The sequence below is a fragment of the Bos grunniens genome, chromosome 16, assembly GCF_055505025.1.
Source record: "Bos grunniens cultivar Pamir isolate PY7600 chromosome 16, Bosgru_T2T1.0, whole genome shotgun sequence".
Lineage (NCBI taxonomy): Eukaryota > Metazoa > Chordata > Mammalia > Artiodactyla > Bovidae > Bos > Bos grunniens.
This window is the reverse complement of record NC_141180.1, coordinates 35,635,120-35,662,669: the sequence shown is the minus strand read 5'-3', so window position 1 is coordinate 35,662,669 and position 27,550 is coordinate 35,635,120. Positions and strand designations below refer to the sequence as shown.

The 27,550-nt window shown below is 44.2% G+C and overlaps 1 protein-coding gene across 2 annotated transcripts; it reads right to left on the bottom strand.

The window, feature by feature from the left end:
• Positions 1-4,547: 4,547 nt before the first annotated feature.
• On the bottom strand, positions 4,548-21,346 carry PARK7 (Parkinsonism associated deglycase). Of its 2 annotated transcripts, none has more exons than XM_086344287.1 (7): positions 21,148-21,346; positions 20,220-20,382; positions 18,556-18,657; positions 16,677-16,736; positions 15,746-15,815; positions 10,844-10,930; positions 4,548-4,930 (listed from the first exon to the last, which is right to left on the bottom strand). In XM_086344287.1, exons 2-7 carry the CDS (start codon positions 20,307-20,309, stop codon positions 4,770-4,772), a joined length of 570 nt encoding a protein of 189 aa, XP_086200413.1. In that variant the 5' UTR covers positions 20,310-20,382; positions 21,148-21,346; the 3' UTR covers positions 4,548-4,769. The 2 variants fall into 2 exon arrangements, with proteins under 2 accessions (XP_086200413.1, XP_086200412.1); XM_086344286.1 differs by having other exon boundaries at positions 21,273-21,346.
• Positions 21,347-27,550: the final 6,204 nt, after the last annotated feature.

Sequence of the window (27,550 nt, the reverse complement as noted above, 5' to 3'; positions counted from 1 at the left end):
TCCTTTCAGTCGAGGGGACTGGACTCTGGGTGAGACTTATTTCCAGACCCCAACCCCTCTCTAATTCTACAACCGGCCTTGGGCAGGCACCGGGGATCCCAAAGCCACAAAGGTGAGCATGAAGGAGTTCAGTTCAGTCGCTCAAATCCAGGTCACTTGGAAATGTGGACAGCAGCCCTCCTCAGTCTTTGTGACCCCTTGGACCGCAGCACACCAGACTACCCTGTCCATCACCAACTCCCGGAGCTTGCTGAAACTCATATCCATCGAGTTAGTGATGCCATTCAACCATCTCATCCTCTGTCATCCCCTTCTCCTGCCTTCAATCTTTCCCAGCATTAGGGTCTTTTGCAATGAGTCAGTTCTTTGCATCAGATGGCCAAAGTATTGGAGCTTCAGCATCAGTCCTTCCAATGAATATTCTGGACTGATTTCCTTTAGGATTGACTGGTTTGAATTGATCTCCTTGCAGTCCAAGGGACTCTCAAGAGTCTTCTCCAACACCACAGTTCAAAAGTATCAATTCTTTAGCGCTCCTTAAGGAGCCGCATAAGCTTTCCTTATGGTCCAACTCTCACATCCATACATGACTACTGGAAAAACCATAGCTTTGACTAGACAGACCTTTGTTGGCAAAGTAAAAGTGATTCCCAAAGTGGGGTGACCCTTGAATGAGGAGGAGGTCCAGCTGGATGGACCACACACCTAAATTCTAAGTCCAGATCACTTGGAAATGTGGACAGCACCCCTCCTCAGGTCCCAAGTTCTCTTTCTGGGCATCATGGCCCCCTCCCACCTTTTTTTCCTAGAAGGAGGAGATTAGGTGTGTTCAGTTTAGGAAAGAAGTTGACAGATAGAGAGGGTGGAGGCAGTTAAATGTTATTGATATGCCTAAAGCCAGTAATTCCTGACCTGGCCAGAAAAGGCCCAAGGTTTAGATAAAGCAGATCCTGGAACCCCCACCCCAAACACAGGGGAAAAAAGTCTCCTGGACTCTGATAATTTGAGCCTCTTAAAAATACTCTTTCCCTTTTGTCTACTTGGAATCACCTTTCCTTGCCCCCTTCCTGCAGATCACTCAAATTCCAGGGAGCTGAATCAGAGGTGGGGGTTGCTGGTACAATATGCTTGTGACTTGCAAGAGCTTTGTTGTCTTTTCAAACGAAATAATCAATTTGTTTCCTTTTTCTTTTTTGGCCCCAAGGCATGCAGGATCTCACTCTCCCAACTAGGGACTGAACCCATGCCCTCAGCAGTAGAACTGCAGTCTTAACCCCTGGACTGCCAGGGAAGTACTGCAAGAGTTTTTAAGGTTCACTGTTAATAATGAATAATAAATGTCAGTAATTTGTGACTTTTGACGTAGCAGGTTTTGAGTCTTTCTTCATTGAAAGTATATTTTATAGACCTTTCAAATTCATCGATCTGAACTCCAGAGTCACCAGCCTACCACAAGGGCTCCTTCTCTGGCCAAGGACACAAAGTCTCCACGTGACCTTGTGTTCAAGATGGAATCTCGGAAATGGTTTCCCTCTTACCCACATGCGTGCCCACCTCTGGGGTCCTCATTCTTGCTCCCCATGGGGTCCTCTCTCAACAGAGCCGACTCTGGACCAAGAAGGGTCAAGGCCCTCATCTGACTATTTCCAGTGGCGCCAGCTCCCTCTCCAACCCCACCCCTCAAGCAAGCCCTCCGCAACCCCGTGCTCCACCTCACCCTAGCCGCAGGGCCTTAGCTCTTACAGTTTCTTCTTCCTGGAATGCTCTCAGCAGATACCAGGTCTCCCCCCAGGCCTTTTTTTCAGAGGCCTCTCTACACACCCTGCCGAACAGTCTGTCACTATCTCTTCTCTCTGCTTTTCCACATAGAATGTAGATCTTTTCCTCTCTCCCGACCCCACATATCCATTTTGGATCATAGAAAAAGCAAGAGAATCTCAGAAAAACATCTACTTCTGTTTCATTGACTATGCTAAAGCTTTTGACTGTGTGGATCACAACTGTGGAAAATTCTTCAAGAGATGGGAATACCAGACCACCTTACCTGCCTCCTGAGAAATCTGTATGCAGGTCAAGAAGCAACAGCCAGAACCGGACATGGAACAACGGACTAGTTCCAAATAGGGAAAGGAGTACGTCAAGGCTGTATATTGTCACCCTGCTTATTGAACTTAAATGCAGAGTACATCACGCAAAATGCCAGGCTGGATGAAGCACAAGCTGGAATCAAGATTGCTGGGAGAAATATCAATAAACTCAGATATGCAGAAGACACCACTCTCATGGCAGAAGGCAAAGAGGAACTAAAGAGCTTCTTGATGAAAGTGAAAAGAGCAGAGTGAAAAGCTGGCCTAAAACTCAACATTCAAAAAACAAAGATGATGGAATTCAGTCGCATCACTTAATGGCAAATATATGGGGAAACAATACAAACAGAGACAGACTTTCTTTTCTTGGGCTCCATAATCACTTCAGAAGGCGACTGCAGCCATGAAATTAAAAGATGCTTGCTCCTTAGAAGAAAAGCTATGACAAACCTATGACAAATTAAAAAGCAGAGACCATTACTTTGCTGACAAAAGTCAGTCTAGCGGCTCTGGTTTTTACAGTAGTCATGTATTGATGTGAGAGTTGGACCATAAAGAAGGCTGGGCACTTAAGGATTGATGCTTTCCAAGTGTGGTGTTGGAGAAGACTCTTGAGAGTCCCTTGGACTGCAGGGAGATCAAACCAGTCAATCCTAAAGGAAATCAGTCCAGAATATTCATTGGAAGGACTGATGCTGAAGCTGAAGCTCCGATACTTTGGCCATCTGATGTGAAGAGCCAACTCATTGGAAAAGACCCTGATGCTGGGAAAGACTGAGGGCAGGAGAAAGGGATGACAGAGGATGAGAAGGTTGGATGGCATCACCAACTCAATGGACGAGTTTGAGTAAGCTCCGGGAGTTGATGATGGACAGAGCAGCCTGGAGTGCTGCAGTCCATGGGGTCACAAAGAGTCAGACACAATTGAGCGACTGAACAACTCTACACAGAGGATCTAGGACAGACTGTGTCTCCCAATGCTTACTCCAGCCCCAGGATTAGGCTCAGCAGATAGTAGGTGCAGCAATGCTGATAGCTGCTGATGGAGCCGGACCTGCCCTCAGGTCTCAGCTGAAGCCTCAGTGGTCCCCACCCCTCATGAGGTCTCTTCTGTTCCCTCTCCTCACATCCTTGGAGGAGCTGATCAAAACAAGAAGCTCATCAAAACAAGCAGTTATTATCTGCATTTTTAGTAATGAACATCCACCTTGTCTTCTGGTTCAGGGGTCAATCTACAAACTGCAGCCTGAGGGTCCAGCTCTGCTGCTGCCTGGTTTGGTGAAGGGGGTTTTGCTGCACAGCGGTCCTGATGGCTGGCTGTGGATGCTTCTGTGCAGCCTGGTCAGAGCTGAGCAACGGTGATGGAAGCTTGACAGCCCATACACCTTAAGTACTGACCACCTGGCCTGGCCTTTTCAGAAAGTTCACTGATGTCCATGCTGTGCCCAGGAGGAAAGGAAGGATAGCCAACGACGAGACCACCCAGCAACGCACGTTCTCTGTGTTGGGCAGTTTTACTTAATAGCTCAGCCCTCTGCCGTCAGAAGTTCACTTCCATCTCATCAGTCCCTTATAAATGATTTCAACACAAAAGTCAAGGGAATTGACACGTGTTCAGAAGTCCAGGAGCTGTCCTGCTCTAGGTGTAGACAGACCTTGGGTCAAGCCTCATCCTCAGCTTCCTACCTCTCATTCTGGAGCCATGCTAGGGCAGTCCTCCTGAGCACTTGGCAGACAGAACCGCAGCAGGCAGGATAGGTCCCAGAACAGAATCCCACTGGCTGACGGGTCTCACCTGGGCTGCGTGGTCAGGTGTGCTGGGCTGACTGGATGGGCCCACGCCCTGGGTTCAACTCACCCACCCCACCTAGGGACCTGGGCATGAAAGAGCTGGGTGCTGTTCCCTGAGGAGGGGGAAACAGGCAAGGCCAGCCTTGAGAGGTTCTCAACTCCCATCTCAGGACTTTTTCTGCAACAGGAGACAAGGAACTGACTTACAAAAATTCACCAGTAAGCCAACTGCGTGGGTATCTTTAATAGCACATTAGGGATACAGTTAGTTAGTGAATCGGAGAGAAGTCACAAGCCTCTTTCGTCTGTTTTATGTGTTTTCACATGCTGTGCGAACCATGTCCCCTGTTCAGTTATTTTAGCAGCTGGATCAACAGTTATGAGCTACCAGTTTTGCTGATGGTTCAGATGGTGAAGAACCTGCCTGCAATGGAGGAGACTGGAGTTCGATCCCTGGGTCAGGAAGATCCCCTGGAGAAGGGCACGGCAACCCACTCCAGTATTCTTGCCTGAAGAATCCCATGGGCAGAGGAGCCAGGCTGGCTTTAGTCCATGAGGTTGCAAAAAGCTGGACATGACTGAACAGTAGTTACGAGCTGCAGACGAAGCTGATACCACTTGGTTTCACACAAGAAAACAGAGACCAGAGAGAAAAGAAGGAACAGGTGGTAGTTTGCTAAATGCCCTATTTATTTTGCAATCAAGGTTCAGAAATGAGGGGATATAACTGGTATCTCTGCATAGCTGTCATGTCAGAGCCACAAATGGATGGGGAGGGAGTACGGAGGATGGCTTCTCAACACAGTGACCACCCCACCTTTTAAAAGTGAACACAACGAGGCTGGATTACAAATGGCCTGTCTCTCTGACCCATCATCAAGCCTCTCCACTTTAATCTTTAAGAACCAGCGGGGCCTTCACTTGGTCGGCCACCTCCTTGCCAACCAGCACCTCGACGATCTTCAGAGCAAACTCAAAGCTGGTTCCTGGCCCCCGGCTGGTAAGGATCAGGCCATCCTTTTCCACACGGTTCTCGGAGTAGCTGTAATGACCTGGGAAATAAAAACAAAGAAGGGTTACATCCTCGTGGGCTGTAGGACAGCCATGAACACCACTCGACACTTCCATTCCCTTACCACACACTACTGCCTCACAACAATGAAAATACAAACGAGCCAAAATTTTAAAAAAAGCAAAAGCTCACAACACCAACACTGTAGCCAGTCACTCATAACTCTATTAGGCACCCCCAGCTCTCAGAACACAGCAGGACAGAAAGAGAGAGGGTTTCTCTGAATCCCCTTTCCTGCCTAAGCACAGACTGTCCAAAAGGAACGCAGCTATCAGAAATCCCCTCTGGGAAGTTCTATCAATCAGAAGAGAAAACCAGGAGCTGATACTACACCCAGACAAACCTTGTCACAAACTATCATTCCTCCCATCTACTCTTCAAAGGGCCCCTTCATCTTTCTGAAAAGCCAATTACCTTCCCCTGAGAGGCCTGTCTCCCCTTTCCCCATTAAGATGGAATTTAAGCCAGAATTCTAAACCACCTCAGGGAGTTACTCATTTTCCCCTGGGGCTCTTCCATGTAAACATGAGTTCTAGTGCTTAGTTGCTTGGCTGTGTCTGACTCTGCGACCCCATGGCCTGTAGCCTGCCAGGCCTCCGCTGTAGCCCCCACAGCCCCCATGAGGGCTCCTGCATTGGCAGGCGGATTCTTTACCACTAGCACCACCTGGGAAGCCCAAACATCAAGTACACATGTCAAAAGACTTCGTTCTTCTCCAGTCACCTGTCTCCTGTAACAAGGGTCTCAACTAAGAACTCGGAAGGATACAAGGGAAAACTACTTTTCCTTTCCTATAAAATGCTGGAGGAAGGGGGATGTAGGGGAACCAGTGCTGAAGGCAGAAACGACCTGTAATATACAGACCCCCTGGGTGATGCACACTTTCTGCTGCCTCCAAAGCAAATAAGCAGAAACCACGCACAATGTGCCATGGGTGGGGAGAGAGAGGTTCAAGTGGGGAGAAACCTACTTTCTCGTCAGGCACTGCCTGCTTTCGGAGGCCACAGCTGGCTGTATCTTTGCAAATGTAATAAGAAAACAGGCTGCTCCTATATTCTCATGAAGTAAACACTACCACCTCCGAGGAAATCTGAGGGCTCAAAGCTGGGATTCCCTGAACCACCCTGCACCCTCACATTCCACATCAGACGGTCACCAAATCCTCCCACTGCACAAGCACCAGGCCCGAACTCCTCACATGCAGCAGCACCCCACGTGGCCTGGCCCCGTGACCCCGCAGCTGCCCTGAGGGCCCACTCTCCCGCCTGAAGCTTGCAGCTCTGCTACAGAGGGCACTGTAGTCCTTCCGGCCCTGGAGGAGCTGCCCAGGCTGCTTCCTCTGCCCAGAAAGCTCCTCTCAGAAACACTCCTTTGAATTCAGCATGGACCCCTCTCTCACCAGGCCCCCCAGGTCACTCTATCATGCACCCTCCCAGCACCCAGGAAACCATCTGGCTCCCATTTACCTCTGGTCTGTGCAACGCTGAGCCCTCACCTACCCGTCCAGTCTAGAACGCTAATGGCACCAGGGAGGTACTCCCAAGTGTCAGGTGAAGGAAAGATCGAATGAACACTCCCTGCCTGCTGCCTCAATGCAGGACCTCTGCGTGCAGAGACCCCCTTCCTCCTGCCTTTCCCTCCACTCTCAGCACCACCAAACAGGGGACGTTCCACAGTGCAAACCAGAGCATACCCAGGTGCCCCCCATGAGAAGCCTTCACCACTTTCTCTGGCACCTTGAAGTGACCCTCAACTCCACATCATGGTACACAAGCCCTGAGGCCCAGCCTGTGCACAAAGACAGGGCAGAAAGAAGCAGAGGGGAGACAAAGAAGAACCCACGGGAGTAAACAGCGACCTGGATGGGACAGAGGCCACGGTGAGGACATGGAGGCCCGAGGTGTGTCTTGGAGATAAAATGCCAAGACCTTGCAGAGGGACTGGACGTGGGGAGACACCAATGAGGACTCCTGGCTGCCTGGCTGCCTGGTGACACTGCTCAATGACAGGACATGATGGACTAATAGATTCAGGGCCAGGGTCAAAAGCCCACACGGGTCCTCTATGCAATCCTGCCCCATCTGATCCCTGCAGTCCCTGCTGCTGGGCCTGCAGCACTGCACGACCTCTGCCCCCTCCCCCTCTGAGGAGCCCCGAGAACATGGCTTGATCTTGTCCCCTTCTCTGTCTCCAGAGCCCAAAGAGCTCAGGAAATGCTTGTCTGATGCTTACACAGAACAGTGCACCTGAGCAAGATGCTCCCGCTGCACCAGCAAGCTTTAGACACTGTGTCCTTATGAACCCGTCCTTTCCCAGGGATGAACACCACTGCCCTGCTTCAGGGCTTCCTCTCATTACAAATCAAGTCACCAGTGAAACAACTGACAACAGTCCGGGAGCGCTCTCCCAGTTACCCTTCTACAGAAGAAAAGGGGATCCCTGGTCTGCAGGGGAGTGGTTTTCCTAAGCTAACCTCATCTACTGTTGGTTAGAGATCATCCCAAGTGCTGAAGTAGAGAACCCGGAGCCGAGATGGACACCAAGACACAGGCAGTGAAGGCAAGGCTCTGAATGATTCAGGTAACAACCTCTTTGTGGGTAAAATACTACACATACGGATTACACAGGTTAAAAATGTTTAAAAATTCCGGTTCTTCTCAAAAATCTCAGTCAGGAAGAGCTAAAGGTCTGCTTACAGACCACCTCCACCTAGCGGTAAAGACGGAGAAAAACGACACACGCATGCCAGTCCATTCCTGGTCAACCTGCAGGAGGTGTTCATTCCTTTTTACCTTTAAGCAAACACCCCAAAGCCTCTCTCAAAGCCCAGAGATGAAGCAACGGGGGAGGCTAGGGGCCACAGGGTAGTAACCAACAGCCGCTTTCACCTGCACACCCTCACCTTCGTGGTCTGGGAGCCCCAGAGACACGGTGGCCCAGACAGCCCTAGATCATTACTATCCAGCCCTTCCAAGAAAAGCCACTGACCCCTGAGCACATCAGCTCAGGTATCAGTCTGCCAGATTCAAACCTCAGTCTGCTAGTTAGCAGCTGTCTGACCTCCCTGTTTTTCTCTTCTGTAAAATGGGCATGATGCCAACCCCAACAGATTGAGCCCTGGCGATAGCGGTCCGTCCGCTCTGCATCCCCAGCACTCAGCCAGAGCCAGGCAGAGTCAGGCACTGACTGGTGGGCCCTCTGACACAGCTTCAGTGACCCACAGACGTCCAGGTGTGTCACACACACTGCCTCATGGAGCCCGTCAACAGCCCCGAGAGGCAGGAGCTACCTATGGTCCTCCTCAGGTGACAGATGGGGAAAATAAGGCCCAGCGAGGTTACAGGACCAGCCCTTGGGGGCAGGGAGGGGTGGGGCTGGAGCCACATTGGAGTCATCTGCTCCGGAGTCCCTGCTCGTCCCTGGGAGCCGGCATCCAACCACTCAGTAAACCACACAAATGAGAACTGAACAAATCTTTGAAGTCACCCCTTCTTTATTTTAAAGCTGAGAAATGGAAACACTCTGTCCTTCAGATTGGATGGCTTATGTAAGTAAAAAATGTCACACTGCTCTTAATTTGAAGTTCACGATGAGGACAAGCAGAAGGGCCTCCTCACCCAGGAAGTGATTACAGCTCCACTTCTCAGAATGCAGACACTGCAAATGTCTTTTTCTTTCAAGAGGCCTTGCTGACTGAACCCAACGCCTGGTGACTTCAGTGTGTGTGGGCCTCATGTGGACAGACACGGGGCCCCAGTTCCGGACCAACTCAGGCAAGCGGCCTGTTCCTTCGTCGGTGAAGCCCATACGTGCCTTACTGGGTACCTGGGCTGCCAGGCTCGAGATAACACATGTGGACGTGCCCTGTAAGTGCCCAAGAGTCAACAATCTCATATTCTTCTATTTCTGATCAGCCTCGTCTTCCTGAGGTGTTACGAGGAAAGAGCCACAAAGATACATGAGCAGATAACGGGGAACATGTTCCACTCATTTCTTCCTTCTCACGAGTCGTTACTGCTAAAGGAAGCCTGATTCTGCTCTTTCTGACCCTCCAAAACCCCATTAGCTCCAAGTAAACTAAACCCCTAAATTAAAAATTGCCCAGAAGTCAGAGCCTTAAAAAAAAAAAAAAATTTTCACATAGAAGGTTTTATTGACAATTTATCTTTCTATCAACCAGAAAACAACTATAGATTTTTCAAAAAAGACATCACTACTACCTTGGATCAAATCTAAGAATATGCAGAATGTCCAACACCAAGAGTGAACCCTAAGGTAAACTATGGACTTTGGGTGGTGATGACGTGTCAGTGTAGGTTCATCGACTGTTACAAAGGTACCGTCTTGGGGGGAAAGGAAGCGGATGGGGAGGGAGGTGGGGATGGGGGCACACAGGGTTTATGGAAACTCTGTACTCTTTGCTTAATTTTGCTGTGAACCTAACACTCCTTTAAAACATAAGGTCTGTTGGTTTACAAGGCAGTAAAATGAAAACTGCATCACTTTACTTTCCTATGAAAGGATGAACGAAGAAAGAACATGGACTTCCCTACTTTTAGTTCAGAGGAAGTCCAGAGCAGAACTGATACAGCGAGAAAATCTATCAGTGGCACAGCTATTTTCAAATCTGCTCTTGACATTATCAGTCTTTTGATGTAGCCACTGGCTGCTGGTTAGCGGGTGTTTTAAATGGAGCTGGTCACCCAGTCTCCCCACTGGTAAAATGCCAGTTGAGCCACTTATGATTTCCAAGTGGGAATTTCTGATTCCCTTGCACATATCCACACCCAGTGTGACGTCCCTTTCTCTATACAGGTTTTGGTCTCTGCTCCCTTTGATATGCACGCCAGGCACAGGTGGCAGAGGAAGACACTTCCTGGCTGGTGCTCTGAACCACACACCAAGAAGCACTGTTTCTGAGGCAGCATCCATCGTGACACAGCTGCACATCCAGGTCACAGTGACCCTGCTGTGCCCCTAACTATACACTGCCTCATCATTTGAAATTTGATGCATTTTTAAATTTGGTGCACATGTCTTTGCAAGATATTAACTCCTGGAGGGCAGAGACAACGACATGCGTTTTTAAAAACATAACCTCCAAGTACCAAGTAACATTAGAGAAATGATAAGTTAGGGGAAAAGAAAGGTATAATGTTAGGTTTGAAAAGCAAGCTGCAGAACATATTTAGTAGCTCTCATTTGAGTAAAAACATTAAACTACAAAGGATAATGAGTATGTACAGAGAAAATTCTAGAGTTACACAGGAAACCTAACAGAAGTTACCTCTGAAAAGTAGAAAGGAGGTAGGGAAGTCAGAGAGAAGCGAATCATCTACCTTTATTTCATTCCTTTCTGTACTGCTTGTTTTGTTTTTTTTTCTTTTTTTACCATGAATAGAAAATTGTTTTTATAAAAATAAATGCATAAAAGTTAAATGTCTGGCTGATATTAATATTTACAAAGGAACCTGTCAATGAAGGAGCAGGCCTCCTCTGCAGGAAGGGAGCAATGTCCATTTTACTCTGGACTGTGGGCAAAAGGGCACCCTCTGAAATTGCCACCAAGGTTTAAATTTTATCCTCAGACTGCTGGCAAAGTATTTAGCAAACTAGTTAAACTGGCATTTGCAACCACTTCAATCTGTGACCACAAGGAACCCGGCTGGCCTTTGGCTCAGCCCCTGTACCCTGTTAGGCAACCTGCACACAGAGACTTACCCCATTAGCCGGTCTTTCTCATTAAAACACTTGCAAAGAAAGTGAGGAACACATCACAACCCAACCCACAGAGAACCCCTATGTACAAAATATCTTCCAAGTGGGAGACAACATCACACCACAGCTTTCTGAGTAGGTCTTTCTGCACGTTAGAACGTAAGCATGTACTTACTTCCGTTCATCATTTTGTCTTTAGCAAGTGGGTGTGTTGTAACTTTGCTTCCAAAACCTATTTCATGAGCCAGCAGAGCTGTAGGACCTAAAAAGATGAATAAAGAGATTTAAGTGTGTACACAGAAAAACCCATGTTTTAAAAACTGCAGCAACAAGAGCATTCTTTGAATCAGGGGGCTCTTACCTAAAAATATACTTATGATTCTGAAACTAAACACTTACTAGTATGAGAGGTAAAGCATGTTTATAATCAACCATCTGCAGAACATGTGTGGCAAAAATGTACAAACTCAAAACACTTCAATAACCACTTAATCAGAAAGATTTACCTCTATACCTAAGGAGCAAACAGATAAACCAACCATGCCCCCTCAAGGAACAGGTTGCAAGTGTACCAGGGGTACAAAGAATGGGAGACCATCAAGGGTTAAATGTCTTGCCTCTTTGCAAATGGAAGACTTAGTTATATATTGAACGCAACCAGCATGCTCTGAACCTCTGGGCTTGACTGCTATTTCATGGACTAATTTTACTTTTCTACTTGAAAATGAAAGATAAGCACTCACCCATCTACCCAAATGTATCAGGTGGCATATATTAAATGAATATATTAAACTGAATGTGACATTTTCCCAGCCCCACAGGAGACAGCCATGAAATGCCTACATGGCTGAGACACAGAGGCGCTGGCGTTTCTTTTTACAACCACGCACTGAAGAGAAGAGTACAGCACAAATGTCCACTGTGGTCCTCTACACTGTCTCTCTTAAAATGAAGGTTAAAAAAAAAAAATGCAGGTGCCAACTTGAGACTTTAATGAGTGGTCAACTTTACTGATAAATCATTTTGTAACAATTCTCAAATAGAGACTAAAATCAGAAAGATTTCTTACTTTTTGTTATTTTAAATCTATTTTTTTAAAAAAAGGAGTCCCTCTACCTTTTTTCTCTAAGTCACCAAAAATTAAAAAAAACAAAAACTTACTAACACCTCATGTCAAACCTAAAAAACTCCAGAAGAACACTGTGACCTTCTAAATGGTTAGGGCACTTCAGCTAAGGTCCCAAGACAGACTCGCGCACTTTTAGCTCCAGCAAACCCAAGCACTTGCTCTTCTGACCTTTCATATTTCAACACGGTTCCAAGGAAAAAGTAGTTACATAAACAGACCTACGGGCAACTCAAGATCTTAGCAGCTACTAACAGGAAGATGGAACAAGTATCATCTAATTACATAAGCTGTCAGTCTAACATCAAGTGTCGGTTTTAGACCAAGTCCTCATTTATAACTTACATCAAAAGTCTCTTAAACATGCCTGATGTCGCCTCCCTCCTTACTTGTATTCTGTATATAAGAGCTGTGTTTGGAAGCAAATTTTAAAAGTCTGTCATAATTATCACTCAATTTTATTTGAATGGATTCATTATCTTTCTTATTTTGTGAGATTTTAAGAAACAATCATTTTCTCCAGTACATTTTAGAGCAAATTTCAAGAGATGATGGATCATACTTGAGGACAGTGGTCATACGGTGAGTTAGGAATTTTTAGGTTGCTCCCTCCAGGTGATAAAATTGTTACCTATAATGATGTTAATAAATGTATGGTAAATTCAAAATTATGGCTTTCTGGGCATGAGAATCCTAGTTGGGGGCTTCCCTGGTGGCTCAGGGGTAAGGACTCCACCTACCACTTCAGGAGGCACAGGTTCCATCCCAGATCTGGGAAGATCCGACATGCCACAGAGCAGCTGAGTCAGTGCACAACTACTGAGCCTGTGCTCTAGAGCCCGAGAACCACAACTACCGAGCCCACGTGAGTCCACATGCCCAATTACTGAAGCCCAGGGCCTGTGCTCCACAACAAGAGAAGCCACCGCAATAAGAAGCCTGTGTACCACAACCGAGACTAGTCCCTGCTCTCTTCAACTAGAGAAAAGGTTGTACAGCAATGAAGACCCAGCACACAGTCAAAAGTAAATAAATTATATATCTATAAATACATAAGGGTCCAGCTCTGCGCTGGGAGCAGAGGGCACAGTGGACAGAATCACTCCAGGAGGACCAGAGGGAAAGTCAACAGCGCCACCATGTGGTTACTTATGGAAAGGGTCCTAGCCTCTCCAGGCGTCCCAGAGCTTGAGCCTGTACCTGGAGCCCAGCACCTGCCAACTGGCTTCCATACCCCTCACGCCTCCCCCTCTCCCCTAATCTCATTTTATTTCTCCAGAAAGCCTCCCTTCCAGGTTCTTTCTCTCGCTTTCACTCAGTATTAGGGGTTAAGCTAACATTCCTTCAGTTCAGTAAACTGTTCCCAACCCCTAAGTGTAAGCTTCATCTTGTTCTCATCTACTGATTGAAACATCTGAATCTCTGCCATTGCTCATTCCAATCTCTCCTCAACACACGATCACACTTCTCTGGTCTTCTGCAGCACCCAGCAGAGCAGTGCAGGACATTCAACCAGACGACGTTACCAGCGCCGTTTACTTTACAGCATGGATGTAAATGATAAGGGCTGCATGCCTTGACAGCCTGGGAGTCGATCCTGCCTCAGCACAACACTGGGAACCAGAAGCAGCTCAGGATTCTGCTACTTCAGTGACACAAAATGACAAACTGACATGTGATTTTTTACTTTCAGCCGTCCTAAGGGAACAAACCCAACGCAAACCCTTCCTTTTTTTCTTTGGTCTAAGCACTAAGCACAAAGAATGCGACAGAGGTGAGGGGTCAGCATGTGGGGTGGGGTGGGGTGAGGTGGGGTGAGGGTGGACTGGACTAAGTCCATATTCAACTAATACCACCTATGTCCTCCTCCTCCTTAGTATCTTCTGCTTCTGTTAGGTCCATACTGTTTTTGTCCTTTATTATGGCCATCTTTGCATGAAATGTTCCCTTGGTGTCGCTAATCTTCTTGAAGAGCTCTCTAGAAGAAAAGCTAATACCAACCTAGACAGCATATTAAAAAGCACAGACATTACTTTGCTGACAAAGGTCCATCTAGTCAAAGCTATGGTTTTTCCAGTAGTCATATATGGATGTGAGAGTTGGACCATAAAGAAAGCTGAGTGCTGAAGAACTGATGCTTTTGAACTGTGATGTTGGAGAAGACTCTTGAGAGTCCCTTGGACAGTAAACCAGTCAATCCTAAAGGAAATCAGTCCTAAATATTTACTGGAAAGACTGATGCTGAAGCTGAAACTCCAATACTTTGGTCACCTGCTGCAAAGAACTGACTCACTGGAAAAGACCCTGATGCTGGGAAAGATTGAAGGCAGAAGAAGGGAACAACAGAGGATGAGATGGTTGGATGGCATCATCGACTCAATGGACATGACTGAGTTGGAGCAAGCTCTGGGAGCTGGTAATGAACAGGGAAGACTGGCGTGCTAGAGTCCATGGGGTCGCGAAGATACGGACATGACTGAGTGACTGAACTAACTGATGTCTTCCTCCTTAAGGAGCAGTGCAGCTACTTGGGCTTCAGTGTCTTTTAGCAAATAAATCCTTAAGCCACAAGGGCAGGTCAGAGGTCAGTACTGACTGGAACCCAAAGACAAGGACTGCCAGGTGGATGCCCCTCAGTCCTTCCTGGTCTCTTACTTGGGGGTTCTCAAACACTCAAGTCTTAGGGTCCCTTCAGCTATTAGTGTGAGTTATATTTATCAGTAACTGCCATGCCAGAAATTAAATCTTGAAAGGTTTATGAGCTAAGAACACTCAGCACACAAGCCATGCCTGAATGATGCCACTGTCATTCTCTGATGTAACTCCTATGAGAATTAAAAGTAAAAAGGCAAATAATGTGTGAGCAGTATCTGCTCTGCCCTTACAAACCCTCTGGAAAGACTGTGAGAACGACTGCTCTAAGGCACAGTCCCCAGACCCCCAGCCTATGACTATGATCTCTTTTAAAAAGTCTACCGTATTGAACAAAATATCGTGTCATTTTGTCTAACCATCCATTCATTTGCTTATCTGTTCTCTTGATAAAACATTTAATGAAGACCTATGAATAAGGAAAGCGAAAGTGAAGTCGCTCAATCGTGTCCGACTCTTTGTGACCCCATGGACACCAGGCTTCTCCGTCCATGGGATTTTCTAGGCAAAAGTACTGGAGTGGGTTGCCATTTCCTTCTCCAGAGACTTCCCGACCCAGGGATCGAACCCAGGTCTCCCGCATTGTAGACAGACGCTTTACCATCTGAGCCACAGGCACCTGCCAAAATTACACTATGAAAAAAATGGAAGATGGTGGAATATCATCTATTAGAGCAAAAAGAATGGACTTTAAAATGGTATCAAAAACCAAAGGACTGATATTACTAGGTCTCAAAGATGTGAGGACCCCTGCAAAGCACCACCATCCTTACTCTGAATCATGTGGCAGAGAACATACAGTACCTCAGACTTGGAGCTGAACACTGAGGATCAGGTGGGAAGCCCCCGGGGCAAGCTCAGGGCAGATCTGTGATTGTTAACGCTGGTCTGATTCTTGCTGACCTTGTCCTGGCAGAAGTCCTCTCTGGCACTGGGACTGGCTGTAACAACTGTTTATTGAATTCCAGAGGGGCCTTGCTTTCCTCCAGGTCCATCATACATAGAAAACAATAGGTTCCACAAAATGCACACCAAAGGCAGGGAGAGGCAGAAAACGGAGTAACTGCAGTCACTTCTGACATGATACCAACCTCATGCCCCCAACTAAACACACTGACACAGAAGCCCTTCATGCTTCAGGAAGTGGAAGAAGTACTGGGAACACAACCTTGTACTCAAAGACAACCCTGTCATGTGTATTTTGAAGCAAGCTGCTGCAATTCATGGGGTCACAAGAGTCGGACACGACTGAGCAACTGAACTGAAGACACCCTTGGACAGGGGCCGGCCTGAGGTTACCTGCACAGATGGCAGCGATGAGGCCCTTCCTCTTCTCTTGTTCCTTCAGTATCTCCTTCACAGCAGCGGACTAGTCAGAGAACCAAAGTACATCAAGTTGTCATTAAGCCGCAGCCAATCTCGGCTAGAAACTTTGGTAGAATCTGGTTTTAGCTTAACCACAACAACTTCCATCTGTTTTTCAACAACATTGCTAAATCCTCAATATGAAAACTATCAAATTCATAGTGTTTCTACAGGCTTAAACCCAACCACAACGTTTATATAGAAAAGGGTACCCTCTCCTTAAAGATGTTTAAAGATAAGATGAGAAAACTATTTCCCTTGGGCATGCTAACCTTTGCCATCTTGTACTCTAGGGATACAGCAAAGAGGAAAGGTGCTGTTTGGGCTTTTTTTTCAGATAGCAAAGTGAGGAGAGTGCCCCAAGGTCCCAAATGACTGACTTGACCTGGTTCATGAGTTTCTGTCTCATGAAGCCCCTGACTCTCTCATCTCCTTTTCTCTTCCCTCCTGCAGGCTGATGCTTGACATAACAGAAGAAACAGTGGCTTCCTTTATACCATTTCTCATTCAAGCTGGCAGCTCTAGGCCCCTGCAATCTCCCTCACTCCAATGGCTGAATAGACAGCCAACCTCTTACCTTTCAATGCTTAACCCTTCACAAGCACAAAATAAATCATTCTGTTGCTATTGGAGGGGGGCAGTAATCTTACATTTGGACTCTATTCACAGAATCTATTCACAACTGTTCCACCAATTCTGCTTACTTCTACAGTAGATGTTATTAGAAATGACTTTTTAAAAAATTAAGCTGGAACACCGTTTTGTTCATCTTTTCCTATTCTATTCATAGCCTCCTTCCTGAAATATTTTAATAACAAAAACAACAGAATACAAGATGTTGGAATACTCTCTTTACATACTTTACCTCGGATAAATTCTGTGCACCCAGATTACCTCCTGGAAGAACCACCACATCATAAGGTCCCTGTAACAGTTTAAAAAATAAGAAAAGTGAAAATGTTTTATTTGAAATGTGCATTAAACAGTAACACATTCATATGTTAAATATGGTCACAGCAAAAATATTGTTCATAGAGAAAGTTAAATAAATCAAAGTGTTTCTCTACAATGGACTACTGTAACTAGCCAACAATGCAGAAAACCTCCATATACTAGTAACACGAAATGATGTCTGTGCTGCAGAATTCCAGGTGTAGCATGATCTCATTCTTGTAAAAACAATAAATGTACGTGAATGCATATGTGTGTGTCTACACACAAACACCCCCCCCCCCACATACATGTGTACAGTATAGATACTCATGGACAAAGGAAACTGCCAACTGATGCAGGGAGCAAGGAAGGGAAGAATAAGAAAGGGACATTAACAGTAACACGTGACTTTGTGTTTGTCTACATTGTATGGATTATTTTTCAACAAGAATGTACACAGTAATAAATTTAAAAAAACGCTAGAAGGCACAAAAGAATGTTTTAACCTTAAGTAAAATGGAACTTGGGGTATTAAAAAAAATGACACAATATTTTATTATCTCAGATACTAAAACACCCTAGAAATCTAATGATTTCAAACTTGCTTAAATTATGAAATAGAAATTGATTTAATACAGTATCTTAAAATGTTAAAAAAGTTTTTAAAAAAATTTAGTCATTAAGCAAACAAAATGAAAAATACATTTTTACTCCAACATATACTATTTAGTTACTTTTAAAGACTATGAAATGTCCTATGTTGTTTCAAAGCCAAGCAAAACTTAAAATCTGTGAAGTATGAAAATTTCTTTCACTCCATTTAGAAACTGAACAATAAACAGACACAAAATGTAACGACTATTCCAGAACACCCAGACCCTACAGGACAAAAAAGAACAGGGAAGAAACACTTACTGCTACTCTCTCATTTCTAACCTCCTATTTAGAGATCCAACAACTACAAAATATCAACATTCTTAAACTTCACAATCTAGCACTGAGATATGTGAATTTATCAGAGAGGAATACATTTTTCTATGCTTTTGAGGAGAGCCAGGCACAGGGAATTCTACGCCCAGGCTCCTCATAGCACAGAAAAGCTGTCATGGGTGGTGATCTGCCCCATCCCTGCTCTAAGAGGGTGCACCCCACACTTCTATCACATTGGCCCCCGAAGCCTGAGCCCCGTGAAAGCGCAGGCTCAAGTGGCTGGTATGTGTGGGCAGGCATGCTTCTGAGGAAAGGGACCACAGCTCTTGACGGATTCCCAAAAGCGTTGGTCCCCCATAAAAGGAAAAACCTCAATTCTGAAGATACTGAAAAAATGACACAATTTAAGGAGAACTCACTCCTCCTTTAATCCAACCACAAATCAAGTATGAGTTGTTCCGTGTAAAATGAATCACATAACCCCACATCTGTGTCACTGATAAAGGAAAGATAAGAAACAGCTTTCGAATAAAGGGTAAGAAATGAATGGGAAATGTGCAGGTGACTCTCATACTAAATAATGTAGTTACAGAAGGAGGCAAGGCTGCCTGTATGAGCCAGAACACTAGTGATGGTGTCCCGCCCATCCACCCACACCAAACACATGAGGTCAGGGACCTGCCAGGTTCTGAGGATACAGAGTGGAAAAAGGCAAAGTTCTCCACTCCCCAGGACTTAATTTAGTGCTGAAGACCTCTAAGCAAAGTAACTTTCTTAAAATAAGTCTGTGCTAATGACAGTTTTAGATGTAGTTAAGACAGAGTTCAAGAAACTGATAAAGAAGCGGTAGGAAGGAACGATTCCAAATCTAGAGAACAAACCTCTTTTTTTGCATCTTCCAGACTGGCATCAGGACAAATGACAACATCTCGGCTACACTGTACCGGGTCTTTTCCAGCCAGACCTGCAACGGTGACCTTAATCTAAGAGGAAGACGTCATCATGATATTTAAGAACACTGAACATAAATTTAGAGTAACATTTTCACAACTGGCCTGTGTTTTAAAATAACCTGGCAGGAAATACTGCAACAAAACCATGCTGACTTTAGGCTATTAAGTTGGCTAAATATATTTAACCACTAATCTGTCCCAGTTTGTCTGACAGTATGAATTAAAGATGCTGTCCCAGTACCCATCTGCTTAGCCTCCTTTCTTTTACAAGTGTTAATAAATCATATGATCATCCTATCGATAAAACACCTTGCAAAGTTGCTGTTGCCATTTAATCCTCCTGGTATTTTCATAAGGTAGAAATGCAAGTTAAGACAATGAAATACTACTCCACTGCCCTGCAAAAATTCACAAAGCTGACAATACTGAGAACAATAGGAATTTTTCTCACTGCTGGTGGGCCCAAATATCAGTACTTTGGAGAGTCACTTGACAAAATCTAGTAACATCATATATGCAAGTAGTAATTCCTTTTAGGCTCAGAGCCTAGAAAAACTTTCATATCTTTAAACAAGAAAAACCTGCACAAGAATATTACAAATGTTCAGCTATAAGATAAATAAGGATTAGAAACTAACGTACAACAGGATAGGTACAATTAATACTGTTATGTTTAATATGCAAAAGTTTTTAAGAGTAATTCCTAAGAGTCCTCATGATAGGAAAAAAATATTTTTCTTTTACGTCTTTACTTTTGTATTGATACAAGATGATGGATATTCACTAAACTTATTGTGGTCATCATTTCATGATATATTTAAGTATGCTGTACACCTTAAACTTACACAATGCTATATGTTGATTATATCTCAATAAAACCAGAACGACCAAAAAAAAAGTATTACAGCACTATAATGCTGTAAAACAATGCAATAGAGGAATGGAGACTGGGCATATTCCCATAGTGCAATATTAAGCAGCAGTTTTAAATAAACCGCATCTACATTCTTTACTACAATGTGATTAGTTCACTTATTTAAATACTTGATTCATTCACTGACTGCTTCTCTGCCTGTTTCTTCAACTGTAACAAGAGGTTGGCAATAACTCTTAGGGTGGTTTTAACGTTTTAAAAACTAGTATAAGTGCTTAGAATGGTATCCACCATTCAGTAAAGGCTACTTAAGCATTCACTATGGTTATGTGGGCGTATAAAGGTTTATAATGCAGATATGCAGAGTGAGAACCACAGTCTAATGTTACTTTAGACATGCTTGGGCTGGATTCACATCACTGTGAGGAGAGCAGCTATTTCTGGGGCCAGAAAGGGAATTGAATTAGGGAAATAAAGAGAGCTTTGCAATGTTTATTCCTTTAAAACATTTGTATCTTCAAAAAACAAGTCTGAAAAAAATATAGTAAAATGTTAACTATTAAGTTGCAGACAAGTAATTATTACACAGCCTCTGTACTGTTGCGTATGTTTGAAATATTTCACAAAGAACATTCAACACTACTTTATCCAAAATTACTTATAAGAATTCAAAAATGCTTTCAAACGGAGGAGGGCTAAAAAACTTTGAGGGACTTACTCCAGCTCGTCTCATGACATCTACAGGGATAACCGTCTCCATTTCCTCTGCTCCTTTAGCCAGGATGACTAGAGCTCTTTTTGAAGCCATTTTTACGTTGTATTTATTAAAGACTCAATTAAAACAAGATTTTCAAGAAACTTTCACTGCAACCGTAGAAGACCTAAAAACAAGATTAAGGAACACTTTTAAGCAGAGTAACCAAGTGCTTCCCAGGGAAAAGATTTTGATAGGCAAACACAATAAAACAGCATTTTTGGTTAATATTGACTTAAACAGAACTTCAGTTCCTGTTTTTTTGAGATGACATCACAGCAAGATTGCCAACACGTTGGTTAATGTTCAGATTTCATCACGTTTATAAAAATCTAATTTCTAATATATTGTAAATGAAGCTTTCCAAGACCTAAGCACATAAGCCTTCCATTTCACACAATTCAGGGAGAGGGAAATACAAAGCCGCCTTTTTTCAAGTACTATTTCACATAGAAAAGGCTGAACTTCATGGATAAAAAAAGAAATACTGTCTTTAGCAATTACCCCCTGAGATTTTTGGAGGGGATTTTATTTTTTAGTTCCAGTAACTGCACTAAATTTTCGGGGGCGGTTAACAGTGTTACATATTTGAACACGCTTTAAAAAAAAAAAAAAAAAAAAAACGGAGAAAAATGGTAATTCCCCCACGCTACACTCAATCCTGATAGATTCTTCGCACTTAGTTCTCTCGTAAACGACAGCCGCTATGCCGGGGTCTGAATCGCTGTTAGCCTATTTTTCTGGACTTTGTTTCCCATGCATCACAGATTTTAGTAAACGATGTCAACAAACAACATTAACTAGCTCCAAGCTGGTGCGATGTTATGCACGCAAATTCTAGAAGCTTCAGCGTTGCTACTACGCTGGCGAGCGAACGGCGCCCTCTGCGAACCCTGGGAGACCGCCTCCTCCTCAGACGCGGCCAGGTCCGCGCCGCTTCGGGGACCCTCTACTGGTCCAGCGGGCGGCCCGTGCCCCGACGGCCTGAGCTTGCGCCGCGCTCCCCATGGCCCAGACCTGAACCTCGCCTCTCTTCCCACAGCCAGCCAGCCTCGGCCCGTTCCGTCAGCAATTCTGCGCCAGTGACGACTGGGCCAGTACCACACTAAACCGGGACGCACGCAAGCACGCACGCCGGCACGCACGCGCGCCGTCAGGCTTGGCCTTCAGCCCCGCACTGCGCAGGCGCGCGCCGCCCTGCGTGGCTCCTCAGCCCCGCACTGCGCAGACCCACGTGGCTCGCCTCGCGTGATGTCATATCCGGCCGAACTCACCTTGGGGAACGTGCGGTACCTCCTGCCCTTCTGCGTGTAGATTGTACGCCTAGGCTTGATTCCATTTGAAACAACAAGCGAAAGCGGAGTCTTCTAAACTCACGCATTCTCCCTTAATCTCCCGCATCCGAGGGACGGCCCAGCGTGCCCCCAGCGCGCGCTGAATTTAACCCGTTTTTCATGCCTGCAAGCCAGACGTTTTTCTCTGTGCTCGTCTGGAGAGCCGCGTGGGTTTGCTTTAAACCCTCATTTTCACAAAATAAAATAGTTCCTTCTTGCTTCCTCTGTGCCCTCGGGGCTTTCTTTGCATTGTTCTGTTTCTTGGCGCGCGTTGTCCAGTCACCTCCACTCTTTTATGACTCTTTAAGGTCCCCCTAGTTTCTCTGTGACTGATTTGGCTAGTGGCTAATTTCACGTGTATTTGGTTCTCATAATAGTATTTTTAATAGAGTTTAATACTGCATCCACAGGATTTGAATAGGAGCTGAACACCGAAGTCAGGGACACTAGATTGGGTTTCAGACCAGTTTTTTTTTGTTTTCTAGTGCATAATGTGGAGAAGGAAATGGCAACCCACTCCAGTGTTCTTGCCTGGAGAATCCCAGGGACTGGGGAGCCTGGTGGGCTGCAGTCTATGGGGTCGCAAAGAGTCGGACACGACTGAAGCGACTTAGCAGCAGCAGCAGCAGTGCATAATGAAAGTTATATGTAGCCTGTTAAGTATGCAATAGGATTATGTCTTAATAACAGTATATGCTTTATTTGAAAAATATTCCTAAAAAATGCTAGCCATCAACTGAGCTAATGAGTCCTATCTTTTTCCTGATGAAAGGGTTTTGCTGGTGGAACCTGGGATATTGATGACTGACAGTATAGGGTGATGCTTGCTGAAGGTTGGGGGTGGCTGTGGCAATTTCTTAATAAAATTTGTTGGATCAATTGGCTCTTTCCTGAAGTGATAAGGCCCACATTGCTGGGGGGGGTGGGGGGTCTCATTGTTAACGTGGCTGATCATGTTGACCTGGCAAACAAAGAATAAAATCACAGTGATCATTGAGACTGACCAAATTGCCCAAATAACATTCTGGTTTGTCACTGGCGCCTATCTTCTCAAAGCTGCGAGACCACCAGATTCCAGACCTCCAGCTACATGACCACAGGACTTAACTACAGGCTAAAAATTAACCATCCCTTCAGAAAATTTTTCATTGGTGGGATATAAGAAAGACCTCACCAGAAAGGGAGGACAATAGTTCTCCTTAAGGGCCAGTCTCCCTCTCATTTCCCTCTAATAAATTTCTCTTTTCTTGCCTGAATGCCCGGCTCGCACTCTTTTTCTCTGCACTCCCCTTAGAAGGAATGCAGGGATAGAAGGAGTCATTCTATCACGCAATACTATTTGGTAAAATTTTGCCCACGGCAAAGCTTTTTTAAAATCGGAATTCTCTCAAACCCCGCTACTGCTTTGTCAGCTAAGTTTGTCATTTTATAAATCCCTTGTCATTTCAATTTCACAGTGTCTTCACCAGAAGTATATTCCCACTCAAGAAACCACTTACTTTGCTCATCCGTAAAAAGTTACATCTCATCTCATCTGAAGATAAAGTTTTATCACGATATTACAGCAACTGAGTCATCTTCAGGCTCCACTTACAGTTCTGGGAGAATTAACAAAGCGCACCACAGAGACACAAAGGGAGCAAATGCCGTTGGGAAAACGGCATTGGTAGGTTTGCTTGATGCAGGGTTGCCACAAACGTTCCATTTGTAAAAAACGAAATGTCTGTGAAGCACAAGTAAATGCAATAAATTGATGTATGTCCATGCTTGATTAATTAATTTATTGAAATTATAATCTTGTGAAAATGCACAAAGGAAATCTAAATCAGAGTGGAGTGGGGAAACCATGAAGGGAGGGTCTAATACACATATCACTCACTGCACCTCACAGGCTCGGGGAAAGAAAGAAAATTTCCTTTTGACACAGCAACAAGCTGCCCATAATTGCAGCCAATGAAAAAAAACCACTACAGCCCTCCCCAATTTCATTCTAAAATCTAATAAATGTTGACTTTCCCTTGGCTTCCTAAACTTGCCTATGGTTCACCATAGTTAGTTGGGCTTGTCCTGAGTTGGCAATTTCTCTGCTATTCCCAAGTAAATTCAGCCCTCTGAATGTCTTATTTTTTTAAGGTCAACAATCTCAAATTATGTTTTTAGAAGTCTTTGATTAGTGATACTTTTACTAGTTTCAAAACCCCAAATGATAATGATTCCATAGAACAGATGACTCCTAGCTGGGTCTCCATCCAATTCCATTCCCACCTTCTAGGTAACCCACCTTCTGGGTCCCCATCCAATTCCATTCCCACCTTCAACGTTACCTAGAAGGTAAGGTTGTTATCTTCTAGGTAGCAACGTTCTTAGTTTCTTGGGCATACGTCCAGTATTTCTTTATGCATTCACAAGCAAATACAAATACTATTGTTTTCCTTTCTCATAGAAATGTAGCAGACTATTTTGTTATACACTTCCCTTCCTGCTGCCACTACCATGTTAAGAATACCTTGAAGATTTTCCATATCAAAAAGAAGTTCCTCATTTTATTTTTCTCCTGAACAAAATAGTATGCCACTGCGGGTGGGCATGTTCCATATCTTATTTACTGCCGTGTGCATGCTCATTTGTGGCTGACTCTTTACGACCCCATGGACTGTAACTGCCCAGGCTCTTCTATCCATTGGATTTCCCAGGCAAGAATATGGGAGTGGGTTGCTATTTCCTTCTCCAGAGGATCTTCCCAAGGATCGAATCCACACCTCTGGAGTCTACTGCATTATCAGGTGGATTCTTTACCTCTGAGCCACATAGGAAGCCCTTATTTACTGGTGTCCTACTGTCAACACTTAGGTTATTTCCAATTGTCTTCTGTCAAAAGCACTGCATTGAATGATCATATTCAATCATATTCTTAGGTCCTACTTGTGTATAACTGGAGGGTAAGTTTCCAGAAGTGGGAAGTACATTTGATTGACTCCATATAAGTTGAAGCACTTAGCATTCTCACCAGTAATATGAGGTCAAAAAGGATTTTTAAATGTCAGTGTTTTTCGTTTCAATTTAAATTGAATATTAATATTAAAAATTAAATTAATATTAAAAACATGTATCTTCTTAAGAAACAACAGGCTGTTTTTGTTTACAAAACACTTCCATACATTTCATGTGACCCTTACAATGGTGGTGAGAGTGGTTTCTATTTTTTTAAAAATTGTAAATAGATTATTAATGCAACACTATTTTATGCATGCATGCAAAAAATTTAAGTGTCTTCAATCATGTTGCATTTTAAGAAGAAAAGGTTTGGGGAGTTCTTGAATGATGTCACGTTTGGCTATTTGCAAAGGAGGGAGGCAAATATTGCCCCCTTTTAATTTTGAAGTAGTGTGGGAAATAGGACAGAGAGGGAGAAGAGGCAAGTGGTCAGGAGGTGCTTCAAGAACAAAGGAAGGATTTAGGTAGATGAAAGGAAAACTAAGAGAAAACAAGCTGTTTTGCTCCAGTGTCCACAGCAAACATGTAAAGAGACAACCATGCTGGTGGCCTGCTGCAGCATGAGACAGCCGTGACAGAATTAAAATGGCAAGATGACGCTTAGTAAAAGAGAGAGAGAGAATTTGAGTTACCACTCCTAGCTACATCACCATTATGATCTGAAATGGACCTTCGTGGGAATTTTCACCAAATGAATACACTGCATACAGTTTTCAAAACTCAAATGCTTCTTAGGGTAGATTGGATAATTTTTCAGAAATATTTTCTTTTTCCTCTTCATCTACAGCCCCTTGACTTTGGGCTTGTCCTTGCTACCATTCCATTTGGCTAATGGAATGTTAACAGACATGAACTGATCAAAGCCTTGTAAAGCAGTAACGTGATTATGAGGCTTGCTTGCTTGTACTTTCGCCTTGTCATAAGGAAGACCTTTTCCCCAGGGAACAGAAAGCAATACCCAGGTTTTGTTACACAGCCCACTAATACTGCCTGCAAAGACTCATCATGAAAAAACAGCTTCCTGACCCCATTCTTCATATCCCTCAGCCCTGCTCTCCAGCCCTCCTCTCTTCAACTTTTTAAATGATTTCTTCTGGTGATATTTTAAAACAATATACTAATACTGTTATTTCTTACATGTTGGTTTTAGACATTGTATATTGACTTCCTGGCGGGTATGAGATGCTGAGGTTGAGGTCCAGACGGATGAAATGACTATATAAAGTCCTGCAGAGTCTTTGTCAAATTCAGATGTTCTGATGTCAGATTTCACACTATAATCACCATAGAGTCTATCAATATTACTTATTAATAAATCAGCAACTTGACACCCTTCAACCTTATAGTTCATACTTATTTCTCATTACACATTTACAAAACAAAGCCAAAAAATTAAACCATTTCCCCTAAAAACCTTGCTCTAGTATGAGAAATGAAGACACCCCCTAGTTCAGTCCCTTGTTTCCAGGTAAAACAATAATGTCATCCTATCCACTACATTTTTCAACTTTGACAAGTCTTTAGGCCTTGGGGCAAGTAGAAACTAAAACACTCTCCCTGTTTTCAAGGAGCTTAAAATTGTCAGTTTCTTGCAGCTGTTACAACATGTATTTAAGAGATACTGATCTGCTTTATTTTGGGGGGCTCCAAAACCACTGCAGATGGTGATTGCAGCCATGAAATTAAAAGATGCTTACTCCTTGGAAGGAAAGTTATGACCAACCTAGATAGCATATTAAAAAGCAGACATTGCTTTGCCAACAAAGGTCCGTCTAGTCAAGGCTATGGTTTTTCCAGTGGTCATGTATGGATGTGAGAGTTGGACTGTGAAGAAAGCTGAGCACAAAGAATTGATGCTTTTGAACTGTGGTGTTGGAGAAGACTCTTGAGAGTCCCTTGGACTGCAAGGAGATCCAACCAGTCCATTCTGAAGGAGATCAGCCCTGGGATTTCTTTGGAAGGAACGATGCTAAAGCCGAAACTCCAGTACTTTGGCCACCTCATGTGAAGAGTTGACTCATTGGAAAAGACTCTGATGCTGGAGGGATTGAGGGCAGGAGGAGAAGGGGACGACAGAGGATGAGATGGTTGGATGGCATGACTGACTCGATGGCCATGAGTCTGAGCGAACTCCGGGAGTTGGTGATGGACAGGGAGGCCTGGCGTGCTGCGATTCATGGGGTCGCAAAGAGTCAGACACGACTGAGCGACTGAACTGAAATGAACTGATCTGCTTTGTGGAGCTCATAACCCAACAATAGAGAAATGGTGTTGATAATGTGAGTGAAGGACAGTAGGATGTGCCACTTTCAAATATGCCATTTCAAGATATCAATTATTTTGAGTTAAAGGGACATGAAAAACAATAGGCGCAAGAGAGGCACACTACCGTTTTTCTTTTTTCCCAAGGCAGATGCTACTCTTCTGTAGTAAGTGCCCTCCCTACACCAAAAAGAAAGAAACATGCATAATACTAGAGAGGGAGTTCAGTCTACCAATTTGCACAGAAAGACTCTTAAAATAATTGCCATCTTCCTCTGATTTTCCTTTCTTCCTCTGATTGACTTCCCACAATTCCCACTTTCAGCTCAATCCAGTGTATATGCACTTAGGTTTTTTGCCTCTTCTTTGAGTCCTCAATTCCTTAGGAAGTCTCCCAGATCATGGTAAAGCTTATACTAATTTGTATGCTTTTTCTCCTAAGTCTTATGCCAATTTAATTCCCAGGTCCAGCCAGAGACGTTAAGAAGGTAAAGGTTTTGCCTCCCTTACATTCTCAGCAGCCAGCCATGGTCCTTCTGATCCTGACTCTAAAAAGCAACTTCTTAGAATTAGCCTGATCACAATAAATAGAAAAGAAACTGCTGCCAGGTTTATTCTTTTTTTTTTCATGAGCCACTTATATGTTGCATCTCATCTTAATAAAACTAATTTTCTATGAATATATCCTTCTATTTCATTGATAGC

Coding starts and splice junctions, on each gene's coding strand:
- PARK7 (XM_086344287.1), bottom strand. CDS start 20,309: ATGGCTTCAAAAAGAGCTCTAGTCATCCTGGCTAAAGGAGCAGAGGAA. Junction 15,816..16,676: donor GTGCACAGAATTTATCCGAG/GTAAAGTATGTA, acceptor TTCTCTGACTAG/TCCGCTGCTGTGAAGGAGAT. Junction 10,931..15,745: donor CATCGCTGCCATCTGTGCAG/GTAACCTCAGGC, acceptor TCATCTTTTTAG/GTCCTACAGCTCTGCTGGCT.